Source organism: Ceratotherium simum, chromosome 32, assembly GCF_057802395.1.
Source record: "Ceratotherium simum simum isolate JZ-2026a chromosome 32, ASM5780239v1, whole genome shotgun sequence".
NCBI classification, from domain to species: domain Eukaryota; kingdom Metazoa; phylum Chordata; class Mammalia; order Perissodactyla; family Rhinocerotidae; genus Ceratotherium; species Ceratotherium simum.
Genome location: NC_141931.1, coordinates 5,625,125 through 5,648,597, shown reverse-complemented (window position 1 = coordinate 5,648,597; position 23,473 = coordinate 5,625,125). Strand labels below are relative to the sequence as shown.

The 23,473-nt window shown below is 41.7% G+C and overlaps 1 protein-coding gene across 9 annotated transcripts in view; it reads left to right on the top strand.

Moving 5' to 3' along the window:
• The window catches only part of SVIL (supervillin), a 229,081-nt gene that overhangs the window by 169,103 nt on the left and 36,505 nt on the right, over positions 1–23,473 (top strand). For 8 of the 9 annotated variants that reach the window (XM_087420668.1, XM_087420666.1, XM_087420662.1 and 5 more), the window contains 4 exons: positions 1,264–1,507; positions 1,938–2,514; positions 3,358–3,583; positions 11,576–11,705. In XM_087420668.1, coding sequence (XP_087276794.1) covers positions 1,264–1,507; positions 1,938–2,514; positions 3,358–3,583; positions 11,576–11,705 — 1,177 coding nt within the window. The remainder of the gene's footprint in view (positions 1–1,263; positions 1,508–1,937; positions 2,515–3,357; positions 3,584–11,575; positions 11,706–23,473) is intronic. The other variant, XM_087420665.1, reaches the window with a different exon arrangement.

Here is a 23,473-nt window from a genome sequence, read left to right as displayed (position 1 = left end):
TCAAGCAAGAAAAAAGAGGAAGATTGCCAATGGATGGTAGCTCAGAGCAAATCTTCCTCACCAAAAAAATAAAAATAAAAAAATAAATAAAAATCAATAGCATTAAAAAAAAACAAAAACGAAAAAACAATCCTACCTGTTTTTAATGTATAGAGACACAATGCTGTTATGTTTGGGGATTGGGACAGTAACAATTTAGAGTGTCTGAACTTAGATGTTTTACTATTGGGTTTCAAAATTATGTTCTTAAAGCCTGTAAATGTCCCCTCTATTTGACTGTTATGGGCCAAAACACAAAGGCTAAAAATAAGATTAAAAGAAGTAAAATGACAGTGCAGAAAGAAAGCTGGCACAGCCCAGAAGCAGGGATCTCTCCAGGGCAGTAGGGTGCCGTTGTCTTCCCCCTGGGCTGCGAGACCTCAGGAAACACTCTGAGATTCAGGTCGCCTGTCTTACCATCCTCATTATACCTGGGACACTGACACTGCTCTTTTGTCTGGGGCAACTTGTGAAGTGGTGATTAATTGGAGTCAAGGCAGAATATACTTTTTATTGGATTTGCCAGTGGCACAAGGTACATTGTCTTAAACCTCCCAAGATTCCCAGTGACCAGGTACCTGGGAGCCTTCTCCTCTACCTGGAAGTAGGAGGGATTTATCAGGACCCTGACATTTTCTTCACTTGTCAGGTTACTGGGAATTACAGATTTAAGCACCTTTTAGAAAACTGGTAGAAACTAGGAGAGAAAAGGCTAGGCTGAAGGAGTGAAAGGATCTTTCAAATGAAACCATTTGTGTTTAGCCAGTGAAAATCAAAACTGTGTGTTGTAGATGATGTTGTTGACAGAATGACTATATCATTTCCTAATTATTTACAATGAAAAGATCACCTCTGAGCCACATATTTAGATAATGCCGAAGGACTCCCTTTAGCCTTACTTATTGTTGATACTAACAATACAACTTCTCTCTCTAAGATAAGGTGTATCCAAGCCAGTTTCAATTCCTTAAATAGGAAATTCAATTTTTAGAAATAATTTAGAGCTAAAAATCTGCTTTTTGTGAAATTGATCAAGCTACGTCCCCAGCCTACTCTGCTCTTCACTGTCTTGTTAATAAACAGCTGCCTGCACCTGTCTTAAATTCCTGTAGGGAGAAGTAAGCCCTTTTCAGAATTAAGTGACACTTTGAAGAAAGTTAATATACAAAATTAGCCATGGGCTTTTGTTTGTTTTTATCTGTTACCGACTTTTCATCCCTTCAGATTACAGGCATCTGCTCACCAAAAGACTTTAGCCAGAGACCAGGCAAATGAGGGCAGAGATTCTACTGAACAAGGTGAACCTGATTCCTCCACTCTCAGCTTAGCCGAGAAGCTGGCCTTGTTTAACAAATTGTCCCAGCCAGTCTCAAAAGCTATTTCTACCCGAAACAGAATAGACATGAGACAGAGGAGAATGAATGCTCGCTATCAAACTCAGCCGGTCACGCTCGGAGAGGTCGAGCAGGTGGGTGCACTGTCATCTAATTCCAGTTTGTGGGTATGTTCATAAAATATAGGAGCGAAGTGTTACTCTTAGGTTAAAGGTGATCTACCTGTGAACTGTGTTAACCTGTAGGTGACCTGGTAATAACTTCATTCCTAAGAAAGATAATCAGGCCAAGTATGTTTCTCTTTTCTTGTTTTCATAATTTGCTTACTGAAACCATCTGGGGTGAGTCCATTTTGGAGAGAAAAATATGATGCACAGTCTACTTTTCACCCAGATGATTTTGATTCATGAGATGCTTTCTATAACTATGGGATTGCTTTTCCACTAAGATAAGCAGTGAAAGTGCACCCAATGTAGTATTTCAGTCTTTGTCAATCCATACACTGGGATTTCTGTAGATAGTATTTTTCAATCACCTTTTTACGTTTTAATTGTGCCCTCCCAGGTGCAAAGTGGAAAGCTCATACCTTTTTCACCTACTGTTAACACATCGGTGTCCACCATGGCATCCATAGTCACTCCAATGTATGCCGGGAATCTTCGGACAAAGCCATCTGTGGATGACAACACAAGTGCCATTGACTATAGGTTTCCTTCTTCAATAGAAAATTCAGACTCTCCAGTTAGAAGCATCCTGAAATCCCAAGCCTGGCAGCCTTCGGTAGAGGGTAGTGGGAACAAAGGAATGTTGAGAGAATTTGGAGAGACAGAAAGCAAGAGAGGCTCGACAGCTGTAGATGGTGGTGTTAAAAAGTACGGGTCCTTTGAGGAAGCAGAGCCATCCTACCCCATCCTTAACAGAGTCCGGGAAGGAGACAGCCATAAAGAACCCAAGTATGCTATTCTGAGAAAGGGAAGCCTGGAACTAGCTAATCCTCCCCTCGCTCATCTTGGTGAGGAACTGAAGGAGTTTCCTGCTGCTAAAAGCTCTGTACAGGGGAGCCCCGATTCGAAGGACAGGCAGCCCTTTGAAGAGACAGTGAACATGGAGAATGTCACAAAAAGGAAATTTTCCCTAAGGGGTAAGTTACTGCTGCTGCTGTTTTAGATCCCAACTGGGATTTTAGTTTCTGCTTGATTGGTTGCATGTGTTTGTGACTGCTTGTAACCAATTATGAAAGCAGTTTGTAACTAGTATTGATTAAAAATCCAGCGTGAGTCCGACTCTCCCCTAGACTTCTCTTCCCCGTGAATCTGACTTGTTCAGTGGATTAATCAATTTCTCAGCAATAAAATACCTGACGCTCTTTCACACATCTTGATAAGGTTTTGGATGACTTTGGTCATTAATTCACATGACAGCCTTATGAACTGCTAGCTCTCTTGGCCTCTGATAAATTGATGATCCCAAAAGTCCAGGGCTGGTTAAGCACAGGGAATAAGGACCTGAACTTGGTCTGTGGATTTCCAGACTCTCTTTCTACATTCCGTTTATGCAGACTAGCCAGCTATGCAGCATAGGACTTTAGTTCTCTTCCTACATTTACATAAAATGATAGTGTGTATGTTATAATAGTGGTTTTGGTTTGTGAGTATGGCACATTTGAAATGTGAAAGTATTGTTTTAGAGGAGCAGAAACATTCTGTGGTGTATAGTTAAAGCTGACTTCCTGTGTCTTGCACAGAAGAAGAGACCAATTGTCACAAAACGACTTGCTGTGTGGAGGAATCCACTGGGAAGTTTGGTTTTCTCACAGAATATAGCGTGCCCCCGACTGACATAAATCCAAGTGGATTGGGTGGCCCACCACACGCCCACGGATTGAACTCCGAGTGCAGGACGGTTGAGGGGCAAAGAGCTGGAAGAATGTTCGCCTGGAGGACTAAGTGCTGACTGCTGCTGACGTTGCTCCTTTCCTTCCCAGCAGCAGAATTCGGGGAGCCCATTTCTGAGCAGACAGGCACAGCTGCCGAGAAAACTGTTGTTCAGACGGCAACCCCAGTGTCCTGGAAGCAGCAAGATCCTTCAGAACAGCCACAGGAGAAACTCTTTAAGAATCCATGTGCGATGTTTGCCACTGGAGAGATCAAAGCACCCACGGTGGAGGGCATCCTTGATTCGCCCAGCAAAACCATGTCCATTAAAGAAAGGTAATAAGATTTAATGATTGAAAAGTAATTCTATTAGGAAAGAGCTTACAACTTGCTTTTAGAAAAAGATCTGGTAATGGGCAAAGAGATGAAATCATGATTCCAACTACATAAGGGGATGTGCTGCTATACTAAAATTCTTTGGAGAGGTCAAGTTATTTGAGTGAAGTGCATTCACCCCAGTGCCGGGTTTGGTAGTGCCGGAAGACGCCGGTTCCTGACTCAGACGAGGAAATAAACAGAAACAGACTTTTGCTTGCTTCATTTATTTGTGGTTCCGTTTTCTTTTTTATATTAAATTCTTTGACTATCCAGTGATGGGAGCAGAGAACTTGGCTCTTTGACTTTCAGATACACATGGCTTCAAATTAAGTGCACACACATTGCTTGTGACTATTTGTCTATGTAAATTATACATGGAGGGAATGAAGATAAATTCATATTTAGGATATAAATCTTTGGGATTAGAATCTAGGTTTTGTTTATTTTACAGAAAGTAAAATGGATGACTTTCTGAACTGTGTTTAGAAATTTTATATCAGGTAATAGCTATGAAAGATTACATTTAAGTATCAAATTACCCTGTAACCTCATTTCATTCAGAAGAATGATGGAGGATTGAGAGGATATATTTAAATGGGACAGATACAAAGAATCGGAGCTAAAGATTTCAGGCTGTGTTTTCCTCGTTAACCTTTAGCCACTGTGGAATTAAGCAGCAAAATATGTAACAGTGATAGGAATACTGGATGAAGAAAGGTCTCGTCGATTTCCTGGTATGATTGGCAGAACTATTTCCCCATCTGTTCTTTACGGTTCTACCCACCTGGACCCTTCCTTAGCACCTCCCACTATTCAGAAGTTTTCTTGCTCTGTCAGGCACCGGCCACTCTTGTTTGTCTAGGTACATTTCAAACTACTTAAGACTATATTGTGAAATCACGATGCAAATTCTTCATTCTGTTTTCCAAGCCAAGATTTTGAACATTATTCATAAAATATTGAATAGATGGAGCCTTTTTCAACTGACAAATTAATAAGACTGTTATAGCATATTTTCTTTTGCCTTTTCTTATTTAAAATTCACAATAAATTAGACCTACTAGACTGAAGCATAGGTGAAGGACCGAAGGGTTAACTAAATACAAGAGAGATGTCTTAAATCAGGGAAGCAGTTTGACCTGTGCTGGCATGAAGTCCTTCTCCACAGAAGCGTGGCTGAACGAGAGTTTGAGCCCAGAGATCCAACTTTTGATAACTGGGTAGGTGCCAAGGAAGAGATATTATTTAAGGGAATTAATGATAAATATCACTTATACACACAAGTTCTGATGTTTTGTACATCAGAAAATATTCCTGGGGTAAAATTCCAGTGGAAAACACTAATATACCCTCTTCTTTGAAAACTTTTTAAAGGAGATTCCCCATCTTTGGGTGTATTCTGTCTGTTGGGACTTAGGACTTTTGATGAAGAAGTTTTGTGTCTACCTACTGTGCAATAATTCTTGATTTACTTGCCTATTTTTAGTAAATTTTAGTTTTTTATCTTCCTGAAAGCAATTTAAATTTTACTGTAAAATTGTCATTTTTAAAAAATGTGAGATGCTATAAAGGCACAGCTTCTTAACCCAGGCTTTGTGGACATTTGAGTTCAAGGATAGCTGTATGGTTTCTGTGAACTGCCCAGAAGCGTGTTCAGAATCGACGGTGTGGGCACACGCACCTTCTGGCTGGTGGGAGACAGAACTTCTCACAGCCTCCAGGAGGCTCCTGAGCACAGTCTGTTCAGAGCCGTGATAGTCAGGAAGGCTTGTTAACTGTTGAGCTATTGAGTTTAATTATTAAAATATACTGTTAAAAAAGGAGGAGGGCACTTTATTTAGCAGCTCTGTTTGTGATAAATTATGTTCATACAAAATATATTGCCAGTGATCTTTCCCTCTTATCTTAATAATACTTTTATTTGTGCTTTGCTGAAATAAAACTACGTATATTTACAATCCATCTGTGATAGCTTTTCCCTAAGTGGGGCTCACAATCTCTCTCTTTTATTAAAATGAGATAATGAAACTTGGCCTATTTAACATAAGAATGCTGTTCATATCCTTGCAGTTGTCCTGTCCCTAGGTATCTGAGGGGGACTGGTTCCAGGACCCCTTCAGATGCTCAAGTCCCTTATGTAAAATGGCATAGTATTTGCATGTAACCTACGCACATCCTCCTGTAGACTTTAAATCATCTCTAGATGACTTATAACGCCTAGTACAATATAAGTGCCATGTAAATAGTTGTTATGCTGTATTGTTTAGGGAATAATGACAAGAAAAAGGAAGTCTATACACGTTCAGTGCAGACACAAGGACCCTAAGCCTTTCCACCCGCAGTTGGTTGAGTCTGTGGATGGGAACCGTGGATAGAGAGGGCCAACTATATTTGGGGTTTACATTTCCCTTTGCGGTGACACGGAAAATAGAACTTTTAAACCTTATTCTAACCTCCTCTGACTACCTCATTTTTAGCAAAGGAGGGGTTCAGTTCCAGTGGTCACTAGGGCCATGTGGAGAGTAGAACCGATCCAGCAGCTGGTCTCCACCTCTTCCCCTTGGCACGTGTGGCCAGATTGCAGTGTTCACATTAGTGTTTTAGCAGCTGACATTAGTTCTCATCAGGAAAAATTGATAAGAGGGCAGAAAGTTTAGCTAAATAGTAGTGTTAGAAAGATTTTGCCCTACTCCTGTGTTAATTTTCTCAATTTACGTGTTCTTTATGTGGCTTGTTTCAAATTTCACTTTCACATTTCAGATTAAGAACTAGAGACTGGACTTTGCAGATTACCTTCATCATTTCTTCTAAATAGCTGCAGCCCTGAGGATGCGATTCTGCCTTCCCCAGGCTTCTGCGTCTGTCTGTCTCCTGCTCAGGACTTGAGCTGTTGAGTCCTCCATCCTGAGGACCACAAGCGTCCTGTGTTGCCCTCGGCATTTCTCGTGTGTTACCTCATTTAGTGCTGAAGACAGCCCTTAGGAGGAAGCAATATTATCCCCATTTCGTACATGTAAGCTAAGACTTAGAAAAGTGTAGCAACTAAGAAATTACGGGAAATCCTCAATATGTTCCTCTTTTAGAATATGTTTGCTGCTCGAGGAAACATATCTAAAAGTTCTTTTCTTTTTTCATCTTTTCTGACATCTAGAATGTCAAGTTTGAACCATAACTGGCATAAAACTTAGGATACAATCTGCTTTTTCCACTGGATTAGTGACATCACTGTTTCGTAACTGCCTAAATGATTTGAGTTTAAATTATCCCTGTTTGGGTACTTCTTTGAAAAGCGTTGTAAATCAAATGAATTTTCTGTTATTTAGGAATAAAACTTTGGTATCTCTTTAAAAGTTTACTAGGCTTTTGGAAATCGAATTTCCACAGTTACTAAAACAACTGAATCTTGTGCTTTCATATTTGGGGGAGAAGATTACTAAAAAAGGGAAAAAAGCCATCCTTTCACTGGGAAATTGATGGAGTGTAAGGACTTAGTTGAACTCCCTGGAAATGTTGAAGAATCCGCCCCCAGCCTCTTGGCAGCCTGCAGACTTCTGCCTTTTAGGGGCCACTAGGGTCCTCCCTCGCTCCCTGCAGCCTCTCCATTCACTCTTCTGCTCTCCATCCAGCCAGAGGCTGTGTCCATGCTTCCCCGACAGACTTGAGGTTTCTACCTTGGAGCTAGGAGATTTCAGCCACCGGAGGGGCCACCAGATTCATGTAAGAATTAGGGAGAGAAATGTCACTTCCCTTTGCAGCCTCTTTTTCTGATCTTTTATTTGTCCACATTGAAAAGACATGTTAGTTCACCCTCCCAGCCTGCAAACTAGTGAAGGCCAGTATCTGATATAAATACTAATCGGTGCTGCTCAGCCCAGTCTGAGATCAGTGTGGTGCCAGTGATTCTCTGAAATGAGAAGAGGGAAGGAAAAAAACAGTGAAGATGAGGAGCACGTGGTCTGCCTGTCCCGTATTTGACCCGGCCGTGACTGCTATGAGCCTGCAGAACTTGTTCTAATCAGGCAGGGCTCTCAGATCGGTGGCGCTGACGCGGCCCTCTCAGGCCAGTATCCCCTGCTGAAGAAGTGTGGGCTATGGCAGGAGGGGTGGACGTTCCCCCCGGCAGCCTGGCAAGCACACGGCACGGTGGCCCCGGGCCAGGCCTTGGGGCTAATAGGCTAAGGCCATGCCACTCACTGAGTTCTCAGCCTCAGACCAAGCAGATGCCCAGGTTCACAACAGCACAGCCCTGCAGATAGCACGGGGACTTGGCCGATGTTCCAAATGTCGACAGTTGTTTGAATTGCATAGGAGTAATTTGTGTCACGTATAGGACCAGACGCTTTGATGCTGGCGCTCCCCAGCACAGGGCCGTCTGCAGGGAGTCAGGAGGGTCGTGAGACTGCAGAAGGAGAGAATGCACGTGGAAAGGTCTGACCTCCTCAGCTTGTTGAGCACCAAGTAGGAAATCTAACAGGACAGGAATAATACGTTTAAGTTCCAGTGCATGTATTTTTAAGTTATCCATCATTTGCACTCTAGAGGCTAGGGCTGGGGCCAAGGACCATGTGGACTCAATTGAAGCACAGTTCCTTCCATATTATTTTGGTTACTCTGTAGTCTTTGGAAGTCCCTGATGATGACCCTGCCAACACATCCAGAAGTAAGATTTCAGGTTTTTGGAATGGAGGAATTCTTTGAAGGCCATTCCAGGGTGGTGGAAAAAAGCTAAGAAGCCAGAATACTTTGCAGTTCCTAAAATGTTAGGGCAAAAATGTGTCTGGTCAGCTAACACACTAATGTAGTAAGACAAGCCATGCGCTGCGAGGCAGGGTGTGCCTGTGTGGGGACCATATCTCCTATCCCACTGACATGCAGTGGGACCTCCGTCAATGAAATCCTTGGCCTGTGGGTGCACCCGTGCCTTGTCTGTCACATTGGGAATGACAATATCCAGTTTCTCAGGTTGCTGTACAGATCAGCAGAGTATAAGTTGGACTATAAAGTGATTACAGATTCTACGTTTGTTGCTTTCTGAGTCAGTTTTACGTTCCTTAAAGCATCCGCCAGGGCAACCGTATGATTATTTACATAATGTCATTGCTCCAAACATTTGGCAGCTTCTTTTTGAGAACATCCTCAAAGACTGTAGTGCATTATTTTTAATAAATCCATTTAATGAGGATGAATTTGATTTTTTTTACTTCTCTCAAATCATTTGGAATCCAGTCTGACTAAAAAGGTAGATGGGCAAAATGAATAACTACTGGTCTGGGTCAAAGGTGAAGTAAGAGACAGAGCTGGTTCTGAGACCAGTTTGCAAGGAAACATCAACGAGATGAACGTCTCGTCACAAGATGATGAATTGGAAGTACATCTTCATTTGGGTGTAAAAATACTGGTGTGCTTACTTTTTGAATGTCTCATTTATAGACACTTTGAATCCTTTGAAAGCTCTTCTACACATGGAAATACTAATTATTTCTTTTCGTGATTTGATTTTATTAGATTATTTTTCTTACTAGAATAAAACTGACTCATTCAGAATAATTGGATAAGAGATAACTCTTAGTCATTCTGACATTCATATGAAAACACTTAAAGGAATTTAGAATTTGTTTTCAAGTACATGAACTAGCCCTTGTAGCATGCAGAGTATTGTCAAACATCATAGATTATAAAATTTAGAGCTAAATGGGACGTTGAGCCAAATGGGGCCTGTTGTAGATAGTAAGATTCTGACTCTAATTTCTAATGTGGGTTTTTTCCCACACCACCAAGCAATTCTCTGACACCAGCTGGGTGTCCTACAGTTCAACTCAATTCTAGCACTATCCACCTGGGGACAGCATCAGATCCCACAGGTAAAGGTTCAGCCCTACGAGACTGCCCTTCCCCCCTTCAGATGCCAGTTGCAAGTCCAGGTTGTCACCTGTGCTTCTGATCTACTAGCTATAGATTGGAGATTCCAACAACCCCCTCCTCGGGTTTGATTAATTTGCTAGAGTAGCTCACAGAACTCAGAGAAACATTTTACTTATTGGATCTCCAGTTTATTGTAAAAGGATATAACTCAGGAACAGCCAGATGGAAGAGATGCATAGGGCAAGGTATGGGGGAAGGACGTGGAGCTTCTGTGCCCTCTCTGAGCACACCCCTCTCCCCACATCATGTGTCCACCAACCCAGGAGCTCTCTGAACCCTGTCCTTTGGGGTGTTTTATGGGGGCTTCATTACATAGGCGTGATTAAGTCCAATCACCAGTGGCCAATAATGTAATCAATCTCCAGCTTGTCTCCCTTCCCCAGAGGTCAGGGGGCGGGACTGAAAGTGCCAATCCTCTAATCACATGGTTAGCTCCCCTGGCAACCAGCTCCCATCCTTAAGTGCTTCCCAAAAGTCACCTCATTAATATAACAAGACACCTTTATCGCTCTCATCACTTTGGAAATTCCAAGGGTTTTAGGAGCACTGTGCCAAGAAAGGGAGTGAAGACCAAATATATGTTTCTTATTAAAAATCAGCATATCACAGATAGATAAGGTGGCATTATACTAGTTTTATAGAATGGGCATTTGAGGTCTTATCTGCTGTCACATAGCAGAAAGAAAGGGAAGGAAAAGAGGTGGGGGGAGGGGATAGGTTCAGAGTTCAAAGATCCTGTCCCCTTTGGGGAGTTCTTTTCTTCGTGGCTTTCTTTCCTTTATTTGACTGAACGAATAGATAAATCTAAGGTATGATTATGTATAAATTCGTCAATGTAAGTGGATTCTTCTTTAGGCAGTATGCTATATTTCATCCCATCTCCAATTCAGATATTTAATCGAGTCAGGAAACTTATTAGAAGGGCCCTTAGTTCAGTTCCCAATATGACCAGTGAGGAGAGGAGACCAGGCCACTTGACTGGAGTTAACAGCCAAACTAGAGCTGATGTGCTGCTTAAAAATACACTGTTTATGGACCTGCATTAATGATGTTTAAAAGACCCGGCCCAGCAGGCTCAGCACAGAGGGAAAGGGCTGTAATCATTTTTTTCCTAATCTTTAAATTGTTTGAGCTTCAACTCAAATGAGTTTAATGATCACGGTTTTTTTACGTTTTATCTTTTGTCTGTTTGTCCAACTTACATGCCTAAGATTTCTTCACTCGTTATAATAGAGTTAGCTGAAACAGCCTCATGTTCACAAAAATCGCCTTTCACAGATAATATCCAAACAACTTTATATCAAGTCACACCACAGCTGAACTAAAGTAGGTTAGGTAAAAATCTCCATTAATTAGATTCTTTTTTTGTAGATAGCTTTCCCCTGAGGGAAGCTGAAGTAATAATTTTTTAAAATGGGTTTGTAGATAATAGTTTCTGTATTAAGAGGATAGATTGGAAAGACCAAGTTCATCTGGAAGAAAAGAACAGGGCTTAGGACACAGGAAGATAAACAATATTAAACGTCATCTTTTGCCTTTATTTAAAGGTATAATATTAAGAGATTGTCAGTTTTTTATAGCTTTAAGTTTTTAAACTCATTTCTGTTATATTTTCTGCAAATAAGTACTATCCAGCTATAATCATTAAATATTATTTCACCAAGTGACCAGAAGGGGTCAGTAGAAGACATTGTTCTCTGGGGGTGATTCCTCCTTCCTGCTCTCAGCCCCAGGGCCAGGGAAAAATAGATTCCTATGGTGGAATGATGATGCATCTTTTATCTGGCAAGTCAGATTTCAGCTTTGCATTTCAATCAACGTAAGATCTTTGGGGCCATCTTAGAAAAGGGACTCCTATATTATTTTTCCAGAGATACTTTTTTCAGAGTAAATGAAATTCAAAAAGATTAAAATTAGGTAGCTGTGGTCATTTATTGGCCAAAAAGTTGTAACTTACCTAAGTTATGGTTCTGTTACAAGTAAGAGTTTGGTGCTGAACTCTTTTTGGTTGGCCTGTTTTCCCCTTAGATTAGCACTGTTGAAGAAGAGTGGTGAGGAAGACTGGAAAAACAGACTTTCCAGAAAGCAGGAGTATGGCAAGGCATCTGTCAGCAGCAGCCTGCACATCCAAGAAGTGGAACAGTCACTCAAGAAGAAGGTAACATTTTCCCTGTGAGGAAAAAGCGTTCTAACTAACCTCACGCTTGAAGTGTATCAGATAGGCAGCATGCATAACTTAACTAATCACCACTCTGAAGCGTGAGCAGTCTCTTGCCGTGAGGGTACACACTTCAAGTCTGTCACAGCAGCTGCCCTTGATCAAAGGTAGTCTTGACATGTTATGAAACTGGTAACTACACCGCATCCATAATGCATCAGCAAGCAAGTTGCCAAATTTTGAAGGGTGTACTTTTACTTCGGTTTAAAACCTTCTTAAATGAAGTCTGACTTTACAGTGTTAATAAAGCCTTTATAATGAAACACATTAATTGACCCTTCGCAGTTCATAATTTGCATATAAAATATGGACTTAAATGTCCTATGCTGAGATTTAAAACCCAAGTATACACAAAATAAGGACATAGTTGTGGTCAGTGAATCCTTACTTCAGCATTGTAAGTGTGTTTCACAGTGAGCAGGTATGCCTTTTATTGAGAATGGACAGCAAAATATGTTACAAGTTTAAATAAAATTAAGTAATACATTGTTATCAATACTGGCAAGCATTTCTTATGCAAAAGTGTTGATGAGTTGTTAAATTACTAATGTAATGATGACCAGCTTTTGACCAGTTAGTGCACACTTTCAAAGCTGATGGTGACTTTCCTGCTGCGTGACCCTCTGATTGCAAATGTTCTTGCTGGCTGGAGGCAAGGTGGACACCTGTGACTTATCCACTGGCCAACTTCTAGGATCAAAACTCTCCAGACAAAAAAGAAAAAAAAAAATACTTCCAACCAGATGATCACCCCTTCTAGTTCTAAAACAACTTAAGCATCTGTAGAAGAGAGAAATTATGAATGTGATCTTTATGCATTAAGAAACTTACATAAAAAGGAGATGTGCACCTAGGACTTGAGGTGAAGTTCTGACGCTATTTTATATGGTCCTTCTGTGTCTTCATAGGTTAAATTGGAACAGCCATTTGAATTCTCTATTTTGAGACATACACGATGTTAAAGATAATGACTAAGGACATTTAATCCTCAGCCATTTGTAAAGTTCTCAAATATAATTGGATATTAAAAAGTGTATGTGTGAAATTGGGATTTCAAGAATGAGATCTTGAAGTGAAAGAAAACTGGGTCCCTCAAATAATTTATCCCTGTTACCCACAAACTTTATTTAAAAGGGGCTTGAAATCATTAGTTCAAGAATAACTTTAACGCTTACCTCTTGTTGGTCCTTTTGGAAGAGGCAAAGAAGCCTCAGGAGCTGACAGCCCCGTATGGCCAGGTGAAAATTAAAATAAAGCTACAAAGCACAAAGCTACATAGGTTCCTCCTGAATAGTGGAGGGATCCCTGAGAAGACTGAAGGATCATTTGAGGCTGTGAAAACCAGAAGGCTGTGAGTAGAGGATGAGATCTGAACGCGTTAACACTTGGCTAAGCTTTTGGAAGGCAAGGAGTGGGAGAAGGTGTCTGCAGGTGCCCCTGGGGTGGGAAGGAAGCGCGGGTGCTCTGAGCATGGCCGGGGCTTGAGTGCGCAGTGATGTCCCTGAGCTGATGGAAGCTGCAGACTCTGCAGCAATGGTGAACTCGCTCTTCCTGCTCCTCCTCAGTGACCTACTTCACTTTGGCCTGAGACAGCCAGCTCTTTGAAGTTAAAATAAGCCCATCTATTTTAGGCTTCTGTAGCAGAGATTGGGAAATGTCAAGTTCTCTTGCGGTCAAGTGGGTTTCACATGGCCTGTGATAAGCCCTCAGCTTCCTTTCTTCCCAAAGGCCGGCAGTATATTTCACTCACACCTTCGCTGTGCTCAGAGGTGGTAGGTGAGGTGCCTTAAGCCTGATCTGTCTTAAGACAGCCCCCAAACAGCTGAGGAGGAGTGCTCAAGAAACGCCACTGCTTACCGGGTGTCCGAATGCCGCCCTGGAGAAGGAAGGACATTCATGACATGTGGTGCATGCAGATGGGATCTTGCTGCATGGGCTGGGTGTAGACTTGCTGATCAAGAGCTACTGAGGGGAACAAGCTCCGGAACCTTCCATCTTTTCCACCAAGGTAGAAAGGAGGTGGTTTTATGGTCAGATCATCACTTCCTGCACAATTTCTCAATTCAGCAAACCGTATTCATTGTTACCAAACATTTTACAGCTTGTCCTCCTCAAGCTTTTGTGTGTGGTAAGAGTTGTAGCCGTGGGAATGCAGAGGAGGCAGGAAATAGAGACGGACTCGATGTAAATCATTTCCATTGCCCCTGTGAAAATCCATACTGTCCAATAAAAATATAATGTGAGCCACATAAGTAATTTTAGATTGTGTAGTAGCCACATTAAAAAAGATATAAAGGATGCCTTGAAAATGTATAACTGTTTTGTTTCTGTCAAAGGATTTGTCCCAAAACAAGACAGTTTTGTGGTGTTCTACCAGCATCTCATTTTGGGTCCTATATGGTAAGAAGATATTCTTTTGGCCCATGAATAGAGTTGGGAAACTAAGAGTTTTCCTTTCTCTACTGAAAGATCTGTCATGTCTTCGAGAATATGTAACTTAACAGCAGTTCCTTGCTTTTTAAATTTATGCCCCCGAATTAAGATTGATGATTTGGACCATGAGAGCACTAGTCAGTTACCTAGCTGACTCTGTCATTTCCTGTGACAAAGAGTTTGGGTTCTTTCTCCTCTCTTTCTCTCTCCCCCTTGACACCTTCTTGTCTTCTCTTCTTTCTCCTGTTCTTGGTTTAATCTAGGGCATTGCTCACCTGACTTAAACATTTTTGCTTTTGTAGCATATAAAATTCGTTCTAAAGATGGGAAAGCCATTTGGTTTGTAGATTTGGTCTGGTCCACACCGTGTGGAATGTGTGCACTTGAGCATGATCTGTGGACAGTTTCCTCCAGAGTAACTCATTCTGTCGAAAGAATGAGAGAAAGGAAATGAAGCGAAGTTTTAAAGAAGTGATTTGGCAAGAGGTCTTGTTGTTACAACTAAATTGCAGTTATTTATTTTCACCAAATAATTATTTAAGTTCCAACCCCATTTTGGCATATTCACCAGTAAGGCGTATACAGGGACTCCCATGTCCTTTTAAGATAATCATCCAGAATATCAGACTTTTCCAGGAAATAAAAACCCTTTATAGGGTTTGCCATTACAACTCTGCATCTATTTCTGAGTCGCAGATTAGGATTTGATGTCCACTGTGCTCAGTAGTATCAGGTCAGTGAATCAAGCTAAGATCTATGATGTCCCCAGAACAAGTCCTTGAAAATTCAGGGAAGATGAATCGGCCACATTCATGTTCAAATTGCCTGCTGTCATTGCAATTCCAAATCACAACTCAGGAGAAGGAAGTCAATTTTAGAGCAAGGGTAGGAGAGAGAGAACGGCTGATGGGATGAGCTCCAAATTAAAGCTTATCATCCTGTTGATGGGGTATGAGTTTCCTGGTGTGTGTGCCACCCGACTATGTGAGCATGTGCATGCTTCTCACTGAACTCAGGCACAGAATGCTTGAAAATGATGGTCACACTCTAACTCGACCCTGCTCTTCTGACAGTTGGCAATGATTCCTATTTGTTTTAACCTATAGGAAGAAGGAGGATTTACAGATGATAGTGCCATTTCTAATCTGCTTTGGGTAAGCCTGACTCGAACGTAGGTGTTCTCCACATTATAGCCAGTTACACCTGTTCACGGGTAATTCTCAACGTTGATGGTTCCCTTTGTTCTCTGCTCAGTGTTTTTTTGTTTTTATTTTTGTTTTTTTGTGAGGAAGACCGGCCCTGAGCTAACATTCGATGCCAGTCCTCCTCTTTTTTGCTGAGGAAGACTGGCCCTGGGCTAGCATCTGTGCCCATCTTCCTCCACTTATATGAGACGCCGCCACAGCATGGCTTAACAAGCAGTGCGTCGGTGCGCGCCCAGGATCTGAACAACGACGAACCCCGGGCCGCTGCAGCGGAGCGCACACACTTAACTGCTTGGCGCCACCGGGCCGGCCCCCTCTGCTCTGTTTTTATCCCGAGGTGAGATGCTACCTTTATCCAGAGTGGAGAGCTATCCTGTTTCCTTACATTTTCTTTTTTAATGATGTAATGAAAAGACTTTAAAGGCTTTAAAGAAGATATTTTATGTTAAATGTTAAAACTGTCCGAGAAAAGTCATGGTTCCCCTTTCTGTAACTGAATATCTTATATAAATTGCAGTAATCCTGCCATTAACTCATTTAGTTACTGCACAAAGCTGACTCGGGTATATTTACTGTGCTTGTGTGGATTTATTTAATGTTCTAAAAAAATAATCAAATAGGAAGGACTCTCTTGAAAAGAGAACTGAAATTGCAATGAGTAGATTAACATTGTTAGAGAATTCATTGTTTTAGTCTCTCTCCCTCCCCACCCTGCTCTGATGAATCTTCTCTTTTCACCTCTAATCCTCTTGCTTTGCTCTATAGGAACCTGTATATGCTTCTACTTATTCTCCTGCTATACCTGCTGCCCATAAATACCTGTCTTTTGTATCTATTAATCAGGTGAGGAAAAGCCTACGTGTATTAAGCCTCATTGCAATTTCTGAGCAGCAGGGAAGAACTTGTTTCATTTGGGGAAGCAACTCCTGTGCTGCGTTTGTGTGTGTGCGTGTATGTGTGTGTGTGTGTTTAATCAGTTCTTTGTATATTTGGGGTCAGTCACACACATTGCATCCTTGGCTCTGACTTGGAGGTAGCCCTGATGGTGTTAATTCACCTCATAATCATGAAACTGGTTTAAGAGGAAAGTTTCCCCTTTTGATCTCCAAGCTCCAACATCCTAAGTTGAGTCAGGAGCCCAAGAAGTACGCCAGAGTGTTCCTTGCTCCGCCTCAGTGGCGAGGTTGCTTGCTTAGCCTGATGAAGTGGGAGGGTGCGGTGGAGGCAGCTGGGGCGTGGAAGGGAGAGGGAGGAAGATACAGCAAGGAAGAGCCGGGCTGACATGAGCTGCTTGCAGTGGCTCTGTTTAAATGAAAACCCACAGACCTCCTGCCCCTTTCCCTCCATCCTCACTGCCCCCCGTCTGAACCCCACCCCAGAGGGGAGACCTGGCCTGGGCTGAGTGACTCTGTTGGTGTATAATATGCGGTAATTTTTAAAGTTAAAAATGTCGATGATTGTTTTGTATTCCCCTGGGAATGTCCCTGGTGTCAAAATAGCTTTGAAAAGTGGCTGCATCCACTTTGCCATGAATCCCAGGTTATAGTCTCCTCCGTCTGTGGGACTTTGGCCAGTGCCTTACCTCTGAGGGCTTCTATCTCCTCATCAGCACTGGGACTTTGTTACCTCTAAGGTGGCGCTAACTAAAAATTTCATGACTGTACTGTTCGTTTAGGACCAGTAGTGACAAAACAGCTCTCGAGGGAGAGGCGCAGGGTTTCGAATATGAAATCGCCAGGGTGCTGCCAGAGGGAGGGTGGGTGGGTCCCCCTGTATTCATCTCACATCTTCACAAATGGAAACTCTCCATTCCTTCTCCCTAAGGTGGCCTTTTCCCTCGCTTTCTGTGGCTCCTTTCCTCTGAACTTAGGAATGCTGCTCTGTGAGAGCCCAGCCCACAGAGCCAGTCAGTGTCCACCAAATAGCCTTTATTTTTTAGAGCGGTTTTAGGTTCACAGCAAAATTGAGCAGAAATTCAGAGATTTCCCATATACCTCCTGCCCCCTCACACACATAGCCTTCCCCACTATCAACATCCCACACCAGACTGGTACATTTGTTAAAAATGATGAACCTACATGGATACCTCATTATTCTCCAACATCCATAGTTGATGTTTGGGTTCACTCTTGGTGTTGTACATTCTCTGGATTTTGACAAATATGTAATGACTTGTAGCCATCATTAGAATATCATACAGAGTAGTTTCACAGCCCTAAAAATCCTCCGTATTCCACCTATTCATCCCTACCTCCCCCCAAATCCTTGGCAACCGCTGATCTTTTTGCTATCTCTGTAGTTTTGTCTTTTCCAGAATGTCATATAGTTGGAATCATACACTATGCAGCCTTTTCAGATTGGCTTCTTTCACTTAGTAATATGCATTTAAGGCTCCTCCATGTCTTTTCATGACTTGATAGCTCATTTCTTTTTAGTGCTGAATAATATTCCATTGTCTGGATGTACCATAGTTTATTTATCCATTTGCTTACTGAAGGGCATCTTGGTTGCTTCCAAGTTCTGGCAATTTTGAATAAAGCTGCTATAAATATCCATATGCAGATTTTTGTGTAGCTAAAAGTTTCCAACTCCTTTGGGTACCAAGGAGCGTGATTGCTGGATCATATGATAAGAGTATGTTTAGTTTTGTAAGAAACTGCCAAACTGTCTTCCAAAGTGGCTGTACCATTTTGTATTCTCACCAGCAATGAATGAGAGTTCCTGTTGCTCCACAACCTCTCCAGCATTTGATGTTGTCAGTGTTTTGGATTTTTGCCATTCTAATAGGTGTGTAGCAATCTCATTGTCTCGTAAAGCAACAACAATCTTGTTGTTTTAATTTGCATTTCCCTGATGACATATGATGTTAAGCATCTTTTCATTTGCTTATTTGCCATCTGTATATCTTCTTTGGTGAGGTATCTGTTCAGATCTTTTGCCCATTTTTTAATTGGTTACTTGTGTTCTTATTGTTGAGTTTTAAGAGTTCTTTGTATATTTTAGATAACAGTTCTTTATAAGATGTGTCTTTTGCATATATTTTCTCCCAGTCTGTGGCTTATCTCCTCATTCCCTTGACAGTATCTTTCACAGAGCAAAAGTTTTTAATTTCAGTCAAGTCCAGCTTATCAATTATTTCTTTCATGGATCATGCCTTTAGTGTTGTATCTAAAAAGTCATCACTGAACCCAAGATCATCTAGGTTTTCTTCCATATTATCTTCTACAAATTTTATAGTTTTGTGTTTACATTTAGGTCTGTGATCCATTTTGAGTTCACTTTTGTGAAGGGTGTTAAGTCTGTATCTAGATTCTTTTTTTCTCTCTCTTTCTTTCTTTTTTTTCTTGCATGTGGATATCCAGTTATTCCAGCACCATTTGTTGAAAAGACTATCTTTTCTCCACTGTGTTGCCTTCACTCCTTTCAAAGATTAGTTGAGTATATTTGAGTGGGTCTGTTTCTGAGCTCTCTGTCCTGTTCTGTTGATCTATTTGTATATTTTTTATCAATACCACACTGTCTTGATTCCTGTAAGTTGATAGTAAGTCTGGAAGTCGGGTAGTATCAGTCCTCCGACTTTGTTCTCCTTCAATATCGTGTTGGATATTCTGGGTCTTTTGTCTCTCCATGCATATTTTAGAATCAGTTCATCAATATCCACAAAATAACTTGCTGGGATTTTGATTCAAATTGCACCGAATCTATAGAGCAAGTTGGGAAGAACTGACAGCTTAATATTGCATCTTCCAATTCATGAACAAGGAATATGTCTCCATATATCTTTAAGTTTAAAGAAAAATAGCATTTACCAGAGGCCATCTATGTTTTATTTCTTCAAAATTAAAATGGCTTAAAAATTCTGTATTTTTACTTCTTGAGAATTTTCCCAGATAAACTTTTTATATACCAGTTATGTAGCACTGGCTCACCAGTGTCCTTCGAGACGCCTTTGCTCCAGCAGTCCTGGTGTCAATATTCAATAATGCAGAGGCTCAAAGAAGAAAGCAGAACATTTAAACAGCACACCAGCTCTGTCTAAAAGGACTGTTTTTCTCTTTGTCAGGCTTGAACACACATTTTCTTCTTCCTCACCTGCCTCAGGGCTGTACCAGAATAAGATTTTCCTTTACTCCTCTACTTTCCTCTTAGTTGCTAGTAGATGTTGACAAGATCAGGTTATGGTTGCTTTGAGTTCTAAGCCTAGCTGAGATCTTTTTTCATGTTTTGTTCTGGCCACTTGAGGCTGCGTGCACTGATGATGTCCTGAAATCGCTTAATGAGGGGGCAAAGCTAAATTTCTTTAACAGTCCCCAGAATTCTAAATGGTGACAGCATTTTTAAAAACTGAGAAGTCCTGATTTGTCATTTTGCTTTATTTCTATTATTTATTACTATGTGCTTTCATAATTTCTTCCTATAATTTAGTTTAACTAGATGTGAATTAGGTAAAAATTTAAAAGCCAGATCACAATCTTTTCTATCCTAAAGCTCTCCAGTTGTGGAAGAATTTTGCCCTTAAATCTGCATGAATCCTAGTAAGACATGTCAGTTCTGCTCTCTCTTGTTGTATTCCCTCCCTGTGTCAGAAGCATTTAGTGAGATTTCCACACTGATTTCTCAGTAAGTGTAGAGGCAGACCCATCAGTAACCATGTGGTAACCTGAAAACATTCTTGCAGACTGATCCCTTGCACAGTTTCAAGCTGTGTCCTCCCAAGTCTCTGTCCATCCCTAAAACCTGTCTTTCTTCTCAACCGTTTCACTGCCTTCTACACACACACACACACACACACACACAAGTGTCCGCACACTCTTGTTCCCTCCCCTCCCTCTCCGTCTCTCTGCACCTCGTTCATGGGGTCTGTATTGGAAGAGTGAAGGAAGATGGGGCAGGGCTTCCATTCATATTCTGCCCTAACTCACTCACTATTCCATTCGATCCTAAATATCATCAGCTAAACCTGGATAAACCTGGATAATGGCACGATACTTATAATATGGATTATGTCCTTCTCTAAACGAGGAAAGAAAAACTTAGAAGGGCAAAACAAGACGACAATAATGAAGTTTTAAGCTAAAAAAAATAGTCAATGGACAAAGATCTTACTGTCCATCCTACTTGTTTTCACATTTTGAGTTCTAAAATTTAATAGCAACTTGTGATAAATTTTATTAATTTGTTCAGTGAGTAAATAAGCTGTCTATTCATTCCCCCATTATAGAGCTGTCTAAAGTCAGATAGGAGGAATTAGGGAGCCCTAAACCAACCCCAATAAGGAGCAAAGTTAAAGTGAAACTTCTAGAGAAGCAAAAACCTTTATATTTAATATTATCATTTAGACAGGAATAAAAAAATGCTCCTCCTTAATATAGATCTGGCAAACTACTGGAAGCTTTAATTCTTAAAACAGCTGTATCATCCCAGGCTCGTATCTATCAGGTTCTCAAGGGAGCTCCAGGGGAGTCCAGGTGCTTGGGGAGATGGAATTGTTGATTTGGGGATGCCATTTATCTGCATCATTAGCCACATCCACTACCACACCCAGGACTTTGAAGATGTGTTGCTTAGTTCACTGTAGAGCTAGTGATATCTGGATCTTTGGAGAAGCAAACTTTCTTGGCATTTTATATGTCTTTTCAAAATATTTTGAGCCAAGTGCTTAAAGCCATATTGATTTGATTAAAATTCACTCCTAAAACTTCATTTTCAAAGAAAACATTTTTTTTTGAATTTTGATGAGGTCCTCCTGGCAGATCAACCTCATAGTTTATTTAATAGGGTGTGTGATTCTGAGAGGTACTTGGAATTAGGGTCATCTCACCAACCATGAGTGTGAAAGTTAAGGAAAACAGCTTTTTAATTATTTTGATAAAATTTAAAGCTTATGGAAAAGTTGCCGTAATAGGGCACTCTCACATACCCTTTATCACGTCCGCCAATTGTTGGCCTTTGCTCCCTCCCCCACTTCTCTCTCCTTTCTTCGCTCCACCCCCAACCCCCTGCTGACCTCCGCCTTCCCCCTTCCCTCTCACGAATATATACATAGTCTGGGCTGCTCTAACAGAATGCCATAGGCTAGGTGGTTTATAAACAGCAGATATTTATTTCTCACAGTTTTGGAGGCTGGGAAGTCCAAGATCAAGGCACCAGTAGATTCACCATCTGGTGAGGACCCACTTCCTGGTTCATAGGTGGCCATCTTCTCGCTGTGTCCTCATGGGTGGAAGGGCCAAGGGAGCTCTCTGGGTCTCTTATAAAGAGCACTCATCCCATTCATGAGAGCTTCACCCTCATAACCTAATCACCTCCCAAAAGCCTCACCTCCTAATACCATCACATTAGGGATTAGGTTTCAACATGAATTTTGGGGGGATACAGACATTCAGTCTATGGCAACCTTCCATAGCCATGTACAGTGGTCAAGATGAGGAAGTTTAACTAATTCAATGTTTATCTAATCCATAGTCCATATTCCAATTATGTCAACTTCCCCCCAGTAATGTCCTTTTTAGCCTCCATCCCCACCACATCTAGGATCCAAGCCAGGATCATGCATTGCGTTTAGTGTCATGTCTCTTTAGGAAATGGTTTTTAACCTAATTTAAATTACGAAGAATCTCAAAATCAGTTCTGACTATGATTATTCAGTAGAAGAATTCTGTAAAAGGAAGATTCATGAACTAGATGATGGAGAAGTACATGTTTGTGGCTTAGACTGACTTTTACCAGTGCAGACGTGGTTTTATGCGGCTGGAAAGGAAGGAAAGCCCTCTCTCCTCTATTTCCCTCCATCATCCCAGGGCTTTAAGAAGATGAGCTGTGTCCATTTCCACTTTCTCCCTGAATGAATCTGGAAGTTACTTCCTGTGGGTCGATTAAGGGAAGGTCACTTGCCTTAGTGGACAGTTGTGGAGGAAGAGAATCCCTGAGCCCCCTGGATGTGTTTACCCCCCAGGGCTCTCCTGGGCCTCCCACTGTGTCAGTGGAAGGCTGTAGGATCACTTTGATCCTCCTTGACTTCTTATCCAAAGAAAAACTCCTTATGAGGGAAGAGGAGCTGGGGACACTGCCAGAAGTGGTTAAGGAGAGCTCATCTGTAGTTTGAAAGCAAATGCCACAGCAGAAAGGGCATTGCTCAGTTCTAAGAAAAGACTGAAGTTAAAGCAAGAGGACAGACTCCCAGATCATCGCCATCTTTAGAGCCCGTTTCAGAGGAAGGACCTCTAGGTGGACAGCCGAGGGAGGCTCTTTATGCTCCGGGGAGGATGCTTTTCCTCTCTTCCTTCTGCAACAGTAGCTCCCACAGCACCTGCCCCTCTCCCCACTTCTCACCCTGTCCCATGCCCCGCCGCAGAGAGGGGCTTTGTAGTGAAAGGAGAGATGGCCTGAAGGAGGAGGGAAAGCAAACTGTCCTGCCAACATTTGAGGAACTCCCCCATCACCCGCTGCCATCCTCCACACCCCTTCTCCCCACCAGGTCCTTCCCCTCTGATGCCCTGAGTGCCTGGAGCCCTGTCCTCGGCCTCCTCCTGCTCTTCATCCTCTCATCTCAGCCCCTTCACCCTGTCCCCATCCTGACCTGAGCTCCTTCTCCCTCGCTGATCTCCCTCCAGCCCCCTCCAGCTTCTTCCCTTTAGGCCAAATGAGTGTCACCAATGGCTTAGAAATTGAAGAGGCAAGTGTCTCCAGAACCCCAATTAGAAAATTGTGAAAGCATTTTTTAGGGGGAAATGTTAGTATATATGTAGGTTATGTTGATAGCACGATTCATCCTCAGTGTCACATATACTATGACTTAAAGTCAGGTCCATGGGCTGACCTGGTTGCCTACCTGCCGCTGTAACACTTGCTCTAGGAAAAAGCATGCAGAGTTCCAGAAAACCTTGTTCTAGCACACCTTATTCCTCATCAGCTTTCCCTTTGTAATTGACCATGTTCCTTGTGAACTTAGTGGATAAGATTTTCTAGAATGACCATGTTCTTTGTGAGCTTCTATGGATAAAATTTCCTAATCATCTGAGTTTAGATAGGTTAAACAGAGCAACTTTAAAACCCTGTAAAGTTCATGGC